We start from the raw sequence: 11,944 nt of genomic DNA, 5'->3' as shown, positions 1-11,944 counted from the left end.
TTCCGAAATTATCCTTGCTTACGACTTCTACTCACACATTCTTATGATGCCATCTCATCTAAAAGTGTTTCAAATGCTTCTATTCAAGGATTTTCAGCATTTGGACATCTTTTGACATCAAAGCAAAGCTGATGAGCTCTATCTAACTTTGAAGGATTTTCAGTTTTTTGCTTGTTTTTATTGTGGATTTGAACAATGTACATTGTTTTGTCGAGAATTAACTTGTTATTTTACTCTCTAGAATCCAGCAGAAAGTATAATACTTTACTTACAAATCTATCCTAAAATAATGCTGTTCTTTTCCTTTTCAACAACACCACAGATGTATGTTGTGTTTTTTCTTAAATCTCGTCCATGAAACACATTCCTTACTCAGTGCTCTTCTTGAACGAACTATAATTTGAAGATAAAACACCTCAAGGAGCTACTGAAATGCAAAATCCATGGTGATGGGGGGCCATGTTTGTCTCTGCTATATCCCTACTGCTCAGCACGTAGGAAACACTTCATAAATATTTTTAAATGAACACATTTAAACTTATATGTATTTATTAAACTTTTTACGTTAAAAGTAATACACATTTTAGAAGAAATAGAAAAACAAGAAGGAAAAGAAAAGATACTGCTACTTAAAGATAATCACTATTAACATTTTGGCATATTCCTCCAGACATTTTATCTATGCATGTATATATATTTTCTTTTTTACATCAAACTGTACAGAGTTTTATAACCTATATATTTTTTTACTTACAATGTATTCAATGTATATATTCCATGCCATCAAGTATTTTTGACTACATCATTATTGGTGGCTGTGTTATTTCACAGTAAGAATGAACCATAGTTTATGTAACTAATTTCACTAAGAAACATTGCCAGTGCTATAAATGCTCAATTTTCCAGCACTTCAGGAAAACATTACAGTTACTGGGGAGTACGCATCTGGGACCAGAATCAATGAACGACACTGTCCAAAATCACACAGAACATGCTTCAATCTTTCTTTGATGAATCAGGAACATTCTAGAATGACTTTCCTTGTGGAAGTAAACATCCTTCATTTTAGAAGAGTTACATATGTACAAGGCTATCTAAAGGAAACTGTAGACGCGGTGCTTCTGGTGTCGAGAGGGGAACCTCCTCAATATCACCAAATGGCCCCTCCTGATAGGAAAAAGTGGTTGCCCTATTTATTTGAGGCCAAACATCCCAATTCCTTTGTTTTCTTATTTTAACTGAGAACACTAGCCCCTCACTTCCACTCCTGCTGGATGGGGTGGCAGATGGAGACTCTACGACTTTGAAGATTAAAGGTTTGCTTTCAAGAAAAACTGACCCCATCTGACAAGTGCATAGAATATTGTTTCTAAGACTGCTTTTGAAACTAATGCATGCTTGAGACCCATGATAGAACCTGCCACGCATTGTGGTAAGCTGTGTTGAATAGTGCCAGGGATGGTCATTCATATCACGGTCTATGGGAACACCATATTTGGTGGGGCCTATATTATCTGGCTTAAGAGAATTCCTACTGGTACCATGGAGCTCTACCCTCGCGCCATACACACATACACAAAATTACATTTCATATTTATAAAATTCCCACTTGGAAATTGCCATAGAGGACAAATCCAAACAGATTTCTCCAGAACCCATTCCTACTACTGAACACATTCTACAAGTGTTGACTTTAATAGGAAACCAGCAACATCTCATCTCTAGACGGGAATTTCAACATTGAAGTATTTTAGGTGATTTATATGAAGTTTTCTCCAATCTACTTTTGCAACCTAAATAAGTGAATATGTTCTGTAAATTGTTAGGTTGAAACAAAGTTAAGATATACGGGACAGGTTAAATATCTAGTAATTTGCTAAGATGTTTTCAATTTATTTGCCGTAAAAACTTTATTTAAAAGAAAGTACTTCCAATAAAATCTCAGACCCAGAATTAAACCTCTTAGAATAAAACCCATTACAGAAAGAAAACATTCACCTAAGTCAATTTGATGTCATCATTGATTACTCTGAAGCAAAAACGTCATTGTTTCATGCTGCCCATGGGCAAAAACATGACTGAAGGCTTTTAAGTTTGTCAGGAGTTGGGGTCGGTAGGGAACGCTCCTTTCCCATCTCCTCCAAGAAGAGCTGATCTGTACTTAGACACAACGCCTTTGGGTTTATCTCCTTAGCACCCCGTACAGCGCCTGCACAGAGCACATGCTCATATACATTTACAGATGAGGAAGAAGAGGGTTAGTAGAAAGGGAAGGTCCAGGTCCTCCATGATCCTTTATGAGCCCACAACGATCCTTCGGCTGATAGCTCCCGGCAAGGTATAGATGAAAAGGACCAGAAAGATGATGAGGATGATCAGAATGAAAGCGATGATGATGTACTTCTTGTAATTCTTCCAGATGAGGTGGTACAGGCACTTGAAGGGGCTCAAGAACCAAGAGAAGGAGGTGTTTGGGCGGCTGAAAGGGAAGCAAGAGAAGATCAGAAAAGGGGCTGTCAACACTTAGGCTTCTCAAGACCTCAGGAAGTATTTCTGACCCCACTTTCTGGAGGCCCACTAAGAGAGGCCTGAGAGCAGGAAAAGAAGACTATGTTGCCTTGAAGCAGGAGCAAGCTAACATTTTGGGCCGTAATGATTCCTCATCATTTTAAAGGTTGGTCTAGAGGAGGGCAAGAGTCTAGTTATAACTCAGCCAGAGGTCTGAGTGCCCTCTGTCTATCTAACCCCAACCAGCTCAATTCCCACCTCTTCCATGAAGCCCACCCTGACCACCCCAGTCCATGATGATTCTCCTCATTCTGAGTTCCAATCTCACTTACCACTTAGCCCCTTTTTGAACCTAACATATTTGTCTTCTACACTCTAGTAACTATTTTATGAGTCTGTGTGTTCTCCCTAAACTGATTGAAATCTTCTGGAAGGCAGAGTTTTTGTCTTATATTTCTTTAAAGTATTTTTTCAGTAGGTACACATTGTAGGAGCTTAATAAGTAATTTTGAATTAATGAATAGCTAAACACCCATTATGCTCCTAATACTATGATCTATGAAAGGTAGGTACAGAGAAGGGACCACTCATCTTGAGACACTTAGGGTCTGGGGAGGGCTAGGACATGTACAATTTGAAAGAGTATTTTGTATACATATTTCATATCTACATATATTTAGATTTTAATCGATATGTAACCATGGCTTAAAATGAATAGGGTAACCCTTTCTGCTAATAATTCTACTTCTGGGAATTTATTTTAAAGTAACAATTTATAAAGGGGAAAGATTTTCATCATATTATAATAATGGAAAAAAGGTAGAAGTGAATTAAATATCCAATTATGTGATGTCAACCAAGTCAACTATGGGCATCAAGTCTATGGAATATTCCGCAGGGATGAAAAAAATTCTAATTATGGCAACAAAGCAAAACTTTTCAGCAAAGGATAAATGAAACATTAAGACAATTTTTTATGCATGATTAGAGAACGAGTAGAGAAAAATTCATGCGTAATTCATATTCACATGAAAAGAATACGTAGAAAAAAATATGTGAAATTATTCTAGAAATGCTTCTGTGGTAGTGTTATAGAAAAGTGCCCTCTCCATTTGCCAAACACCCTGTAATGTTTTTGGAATATTTTTCAATTATAGAAACAAAAAGATACATAGATTGGATGGTGCCTATTGTCTGCCTCCTCGCTTCTCAGTTCTCCCAGAGGGAACCTCTGGAGAAATGCCCCGCATCCTCTGATATGGGGACTGCAAAGAGCCCTCCCCACATCTGACGCTCCCCTCCCTGATTCCACTCACTTGGGTTTGGGCAGGGGCTCTGGTTCCTTTCGGGCTTTCCCAACAGGAGTTTTCTTGGCTTCTTCTTCCGTAACTAGGTGAAACTCGGCTTCGACCTTGCCCTGCGCAAAGACAAAAGTTGCAATTTCTAGCTACAAAGACCTGCTGGGGGCAATGCCAATCTTCTAGAAGAAGTGTTATCATGTGGGAGAACGCCAGGAAGTATTTTGACTATCCTGCTGCTTTAGTTTGAGAAATATTGTTACCTTTCTGTCCTGGGAGAAGTCATTTTTATGGCGAACACTGAAAGCCCTGAAATGATGTTACTGTTGAGTTTTGTGAGAAGAGTGGGTCCTACATGGACACAGACACACGCGTATTCAGTCACATGTACTATTTCACTTGTAATCATTTAATACCTGAAGAAATAATATTAATTATAGGAACTTAATAGTAATCAGAAAGGGGATGAATTCCTTGAGTAGTAGTACCCTTTTGAATCTGCTACCATCTTCCTTTTCTCTGTCAACCATTCTCAAGAGAAAATTGGTGGGTGTGGCCCTACATTTGCCAAATGGCTCTTCTGTCATCCTTCATTGTTTTTGTTGCCCCCATCAATTGTTTTAGAAGCATCCTTTTATTCTAGCACTTCCTCTCTCCTTCTCTTCCCTCAATAAGAAATAGCCCCTGTAGCTTGAAAATTGTGAGTTATGTGCTTCTTCAGAGCACTGTGCCAAAGTTATTGGCAGTGATGTAAGTCTTGGGTTATCAAAGGATGAGACAGGACCTCTGCAAAAGGTAAGAGTCATTCCGTCTTGTTTGTTTATTCATTCACTACTTTGGGGGACCCTCTGTGTGTCAGGCACTGTTCTAGGCTCTGAGGACTTAACAATGATTAAGAAAAATAGGATTCTTAAAAAAGAAAAATAGGATTCTTGATCTCCTGGAACTCCTGTTCTTGGTGGAGGAGACTCTCTCTCCTGCCTCCTTTGGTTTTGTGGATTGAGATTCAAGGTGATAGGAGGGACACAGAAGTGGTATGGGACTGGAGCATCATTGAAGTATTTTAGCACCTTTGATCACTGTCAAAGCTTGTCTTTCTGAATCACACATGAATGGGGCACTACCTGACTTTGGAGGCATGGTTGACTTCTTACCCCAGTGAAAAGATCTAAGATTCTGATGAACCAATAGTCTTGTCTTAACTTACCTATTCACCCTGAAAAAGCCAGAACTTTCAAATAAACAGGTTTGGTTGCTGGCAGCCATGAAAATGTAGACATGGGACACATTAGAGAAGTGAGTATTTGGGGTGAGGTTGAAGCCAGAGAAGAGAGAGAGTGGCATGGCTGTCTGAATTAGTAAAGAAGTGTAGTGGGTTTTTACTATAAGTGAAGTCATGTGTTCTAAGTGGTCTCATCCATTCTTTAGACTAGAACCCTGGCCCAACTCAGAGTGCATTAAATGTCCTATGATCCAGAAATGTTCTTTAAAAATATGTATATATGGAGTCTTTTATTCCTATTGAGAAATCTTGGCCCTATGGGCAATGACTTGCACATATAGGCACTCAGGAAACACTGGAAAACTGGGAAAGAAGGAATAAAGCTTCTGTAGATGCTAGTCTACATAGCAACAGTGGAGTAAGTGTAATATAACTCTAATTGTAATTGCAATGCTTTATTCAATGCCTGTTTTTGTCCCACTTTTGTTTTATCTATCTATTTATCATCTATCTATCTATCATCTATCTATCTATCTATCTATCTATCTATCTATCTATCTATCTATCTGTATCTATCACAGCAATTTCTCCTTTTTATAGATGGAGAAATGAAGCCATAGAGGTCAAATAACTTTCCCAAGGTCACTCAGCCAATAAGCCAACAAAGTGGAATTTGAACCAAGGTCTGTATGATGCCAAAGTTCATGTTCGTTCCATTATAGCAGGCTACTTCCCAACTTAGTCATCCATTTGCCAGATAATTGGACTAGAAGTTTTACAAGGACCTTCCCAACTCTAACATGAGATGATTCTATGATTGTCTTCATAATCACAATGTAAAAGCACTTGTCTTCTTGGGCCTCAGTTTCCTCATCTGTGAAATGGCCAGATGCTCTTTAAAGCAACTTCTGGCTCTAACTTCTAGGTTTCATGAAAGGCAGAGTTAAAGTCCAAGGAGCCCCTGCAAGACGTGATGGCTGGAAGAAACCCAAGAAGCTAGCACACAACTCATGGCAGAGGGGCTTCCAACATGCAAAAAGGGCTTATTTCCAGAGGTCTTTCAGAGGTGACTTAAGCTCTACTGAGCAGTATGGTTATATGGACACTAGGAGCTTCATCCAACTCCTCTATACTTGAAGGAGTGTCAGCTTAAGACTTGCTAACCAGTTGCTGGGCTCCAGAATGTTTGGAAGAGAGGACAAAATCATCAGAGAACAAGTTAGGACCAGAAAGAAAGGATCAGAGCTGCCTCTTGGTTCTCCACCGCTTAATAATAAGCTCAGCTTATCATGCCGTATAACTCGCCCAGTGCTTCTCGCCATGCGTTATTCCATTTAAACCTTTTGACAACCTGGCAAAGTAGACAACATTTTTATTCCCATTTTACAGTTGAGAAAACCAAGGCTTGATGATGTTTGTTAAGTCATGTTACAAAATCAGAATTTGCACCAGGTCCTCTGACACCAAATCCCATCCTCTGCTCTTTTATGTGTCCAAGTTGCCCCCTTTTGTGGAAGAAAAGAAGCAGGCTATTTGTTTAACAATGAATAAATATGCCTGTGACCATGGGCCCTCTAGGACCAGTTCAACTGACCCCATCTTGCCAACAGAATAATTAAGAGTGGTTTTTCAGGAACTGAGAAATGGCCCTTTGTCCTGCTCAGGCTGGTTGAGACCACCAATCCACCAACTGGGCCTGTGCAAATGCCTGATAAGTCACCCTTTTGATGTCAAGGGGCTGAAAACTCCACCCTCAGGTCATACTAACACCACCATTTTGTGACTATGCACCCTATGAAGAGCCATGAAACGTGACTACACTCATGCAGATCATCAATTACCTCACTTCTCTTTATCTCTGATCGTCCAGCTCCATACTTCAGACCACCCTGCCCTTCATGTGACAAATTTTGCACCAAGTCGTGGGTCAAGGAGACTGATTTGAGAGCATTGCCTCCTATCTCCTTGCAGGTAGACCTCGCCATAAAGCTTTTTTCTTTTCTCAAAAGCTGATGCTGAGGGGCCAGCCTGGTGGCGTAGTGGTTAAGTTTGCACACTCTGCTTCTGGCGACCTGGGGTTCACAGGTTCAGATCCCGGGCAGGGACATACACACCGCTCCTCAAGCCACGCTGTGGCAGGCATCCCACATAAAGTAGAGGAAGATGGGCATGGATGTTAGCCCAGGACTAATCTTCCTCAGCAAAAAAGAGGAGGATTGGCAACAGGTGTTAGCTCAGGGCTAACCTTCCTCACAAACAACAAAAAAAAAACAGCTGATGCTGTATTAATTGGCTTTTTATGTGTATTGGGCAAGAGAAGCCCAATCTTGTGTGGTAACACGACTTTTCTGAAATGTTCAAGAGGAGCCCACAATCATGGCCATGGCTCTGGCATTAGAATATGTTTTTGACTTCCATCTAAGGGCTGGCCTTGGATGGCTTAAGGAATATTATAGCATAGCGTAGCGTAAGAATTGAGTGATTAGGATTTGGTGTAGACAGATTTGCATTCGAAACCAGACTCTCCCACTTACAAGCTGTGTGGCCTTAGGTGAGTTACCTGCCCTCTTTCAGTCTCACTGTTTTGAGGATGTTAATAGCATGTCCCCCATAAGGTCGCTTTGAAAAATAAATGAAATAACACACACACAGTGCTCAATCTAGTGCCTGATAAATAGTATGCTCTTAAAAAATTATAGTTGTTACCTTCAACACTATTTCATAGACAGAAACACATAATTTAATGAGAAACATATTCTGCCCGTACAGAAAACACCCAGAGAAGTCCCAAGGGCCATATTCCCACAGAAAAAAATGCAAAGAAAAGGGAGGCAGAGAACATATGCCCTTGGCATAGGAGCCATCAGTTATTATCATAAAGAGCCTTGTCCCTACTTCACTGCCCTGCCCGAGAGGTCGCAAATCACTTATCTGGTATCCCAAAGGCAGCAGGAGGAAGGTATTTATGCACGTATTTTGATAAACGCTGCCCCTCATTCCATATCTCTCCACACAGAGGGTTCCATGCCCTATTTCAATCATCAGTATCCAACCAAGCACCAAGTAGAAGGCTTAAGCTAATAATATCTTCTAAATGTAATTTTAAATCAGAGCAGCTAGAAAAAAATGGACAGTTTGAGAGTCTATCTATTAACCTAGTGACATCCATGGATGGAAAAAAATGATAAAGAAAGGTCCTGAAAAGACTAGATTTGTTGTATTGCGCATGCTATTTATGGGCTTCAAACTTCACCAAGCCTAGAGAGTGGATGCCAGGGCAGGCTGAGAAGTAATTGCGTTCAGGTCGGACGTGCCTTCTTCAGCAATAATTATCGCTTATTAAAACACAACTCTCACTGGTATGAGATGAGATGTTCTCATACATTATTGGTGGGAAAATGTGCTGGCAAAATCCTTTAGGAAGAGGAATACACACATACATACATATTTACATACATGTACACATATACACATACACACATATATATACATCCATACATATGTATGTACATGTGAGTATGTGTGCATTATCTTATTTACTTGTACTGTGGACCTAAGAATTCCCTTCCTGGCTAGCTAAATTAAGGAAATAATTCAAAACTCAGAAAAAGCTTTATGCACAAAGCATAGTCATTATTCTTTTGGATGTTCAAAATGTCCTATTTGTCACAATGTGAGGTCCCAGACTCATTTTGTGTTTTATCTGCCCTGGCCCTGGCGTCAGCCATTTCTCCAAAGATGCCTGGTTTCTTTTAGTAGAAGCTGGTATTTAGAAACCACGGTCCAGGTGCTAGAAGTCGTCTTTGCTACTGGGTGATTTTGCTTCTAGGTCTTTTCACTGAACAGAGTTAGAAAACATATTTTTAAATTCATGAGTCCGTAGTGACACCAAGAAAAAAACACATTTACCACCATTAAAGGTGACTCTTACACCAATTCTTGATTCAAAAATTTGGTAGTTAATGGAGAGAATTAAGCACTTATCTTGTCTTTTTTTTTTTTTTTTTTTTTTTAGGGGAGGTAGTGACTGTAATATATCTCCATTTGATGAGAGAGAACTCTTCTTAAAACATGAATGTTGGGGCCCGCCCAGTGGCATAGCAGTTAAGCTTCGGCGGCCCGGGGTTGGCAGGTTCGGATCCCGGGCACGCACCAATGCACTGCTTGTCAAGCCATACTATGGCGGCATCCCATATAAAGTAGAGGAAGATGGGCACAGATGTTAGCCCAGGGCCAATCTTCCTCAGCAAAAAGAGAAAGATTGGCATCGGATGTTAGCTAAGGGTTGATCTTCCTCACGAAAACAAAAACAAAAACAAAATATGAATGTCAACTAATAAATGGAAAAAGAAGGATAGAATTAGATAGATAGACAATAATAGATAATAGATGGATGGATAGAAAGGTGGATAGATAGATAGACAGATAAATAGATAATAGATAGATAGATAGATAGATAGATAGATAGATAGATATGGATGGATGAATGAAAAGAAGGAAGAAAGGGTTAGAAAAATCATTTGCAACACCAAAGAAATAATTAAATTAATCAAGATGATCACTGGTTGAAAGGCGGTAGCAGAACAGGAATTTCCCACAGTGCCAAAGTGTCACTCCACTGGTTATTTGTTAGTAGCAAAAGAGAAAACATATCTTTATAATGAAGAGATCTCACCAACGTAATCAAGTGAGCAAACACAGCATCACTAATAATGAGGCCATCTGACGGAATGTGCCTTGCCAAAATGATTCAATATGAAGTAAACAGTATCATGTAGTGAGTATTTTTGCCAAAAAATGCTTAACCTGAACGTGATAAAGCTGTTGTACCTAACTTGCAGTTCACAGGAAATACGGAGTATAGAGAACAAGATAGGCTACCTCATGAGAAAACCAGACAAGTCAGGCCTAGTCTCATCAAATAGTTAATGTCATAGGGGAAACATGGTGGGGGACTGTTCTAAAATAAAATAGACCAAAGACGTAGAACCAAAAGCAACACATGAACCGTGACCGAATCTTGTTTCAAAAAAAGAAACAGCCGTAAAACACATTTTGAGGGCAATAGGATATCCTTTTTATAGACAGAGAAATAAATAGGGTGTGGATATCAGATTATATTAGGCAATAATTATTAGCTTCTTATATGTGATGATGGCATTGTGGTTATGTAGGAGAAGGTCCATATTCTTAGGAGATGCGTGCCTAAGTATTTAGAGATAAAATGTCGAATGTCTACAAGTTACTCTTAAGTGGTTCAGCCAATACGTATGTCTGTGTGGGCTATATCCATATACTCACATATATAGACAAAATAAATATAGCAAAATATTAACAAGTGTTGAATCTAGGTGGTAGGTATATGGCTGGTCATTGTCCTATTCTTTCACCTTTTCTGCATGCTTAAATTTTTTAAATGAATAAATGTTGTGGAAAAACACAATGATTAAACTATAGCATTTCTACTTTGAGAATACAGAGTTAATAATAACATTGATAATATAATACAGGGGAGTCCTCATCACAACACTGAGTAAAACAAAACGAATAAGGCACTATTTTAATATGGAATGATCCCTACTATGTAAAAGAAAATCTACACAAATTGGAGATAACCAAAACATCAGCAATAGTTTTCTTTGGGTGGTGTGCATACGGGCACTATTTCTTCCTTTCTACATTTTTGTGTCTCTGAAATTTCCTATAAATGCATATTATACCCTCTGCCTTAAAAACAATCTTCACAGGAAAATACCTCGCCCCTCTGCTCCTGGAGAATCTGACTTTGTCACATGCTATTTAGATGATCTGTCTGTCTACCAGGCTCCTCAGCTAAGCTGTGAACTTCTGGATGGCAGGAATGTGTCTTATTCCTTGTTGAACCTTTAACTCCTAGTGTATGAGTGTGTAGCCATAGTAAATGCTGACAATTGTTTTTCACACTAAACTGGAGGCACTGAAACCTCCCTTTTAATTTCAGTTGTCGATGCTCTTGGGAGTTACCTGGGCTACCTAACTGTCGACTTGTGCTATTAACACGTAATAGAAACTTCCTGATCTCCATCTCCTAAAGGAGTGATTTCTTTAAAGGTTGCTTTTAGTAGATAACACATATAAAATGCATAGTGCAATGCGTCTCATGAAGAACATGTTCAATACGTATTCCCTTTCCTTCTCCCAAGGGTACTCATTCGTTTGCAATCCCACTGGAGCTGTTTTTCACTTATCTGAAGACAGCCACATTCCATACTAGGAGCTGTGGGGTACAAATGTCTAAAGTATGCTGCTTGGGTGGACAGACAGGCAGCTTTAAAAATAAGCCTGGCCGGTGGCAGTGTCCACGGACAAAACTCTTCTGGTTGCTGGTGATTGGAACAAGAGGACAATGACGCTCTGAGTGCTCGTTCAAGGAACAGGAGGGGAGTTCACGCCACAGAGGTGGCTCTCTGTGCATTTGTGTGTGCATGGTTGGACTGTAAGCTCTGTATGACTCATATATTATTCCCAGGGCCTATCATTTAATAGATGCTCAATAAATATTTGTTGAAAGAAAAGGAGAAACAAATAAATGACATGGAAAATAAAGAGTCAAGTAGGATCAAATGGAATAACGGGAGGGGCCTGAATATTTGGCAAACCATAAAGGGCTATAAAAATGTAATGGATGACTGCTATTATGTAACCATGCACACATAATCATTTTATAGAAACAGGAATTATGTCAAAAGGTAGGAATTTGGATTTTGGGACTTGGCAAACCCCATTTCCCAACATCATACTACATTCTGGCAACTCTGACCAGCGGGTGGTTAGCCTTTCACACGGGGATATTTTGTGCCTCCGTGCTGTGCTCAGCATGGTTCCTCCTCTTGGAGTAGAAATCTGCCCTCTTCCTCATCTAGAAAATGCCTTTTCA

At 39.5% G+C, this 11,944-nt stretch overlaps 1 protein-coding gene across 1 annotated transcript in view; it reads right to left on the bottom strand.

Annotated features, from left to right (window-relative positions):
- Nucleotides 1-1,086: 1,086 nt before the first annotated feature.
- The window catches only part of FER1L6 (fer-1 like family member 6), a 115,786-nt gene continuing 104,928 nt past the window's right edge, over nucleotides 1,087-11,944 (bottom strand). The window contains exons 40-41 of the mRNA XM_058564900.1: nucleotides 3,825-3,925; nucleotides 1,087-2,479 (exon numbers count right to left, since the gene is read on the bottom strand). Coding sequence (XP_058420883.1) covers nucleotides 2,296-2,479; nucleotides 3,825-3,925 — 285 coding nt within the window. The 3' untranslated portion in view covers nucleotides 1,087-2,295. The remainder of the gene's footprint in view (nucleotides 2,480-3,824; nucleotides 3,926-11,944) is intronic.

This window comes from Diceros bicornis, chromosome 21 (genome assembly GCF_020826845.1).
Source record: "Diceros bicornis minor isolate mBicDic1 chromosome 21, mDicBic1.mat.cur, whole genome shotgun sequence".
NCBI lineage: Eukaryota > Metazoa > Chordata > Mammalia > Perissodactyla > Rhinocerotidae > Diceros > Diceros bicornis.
This window is presented reverse-complemented; position numbering and strand designations above follow the sequence as displayed.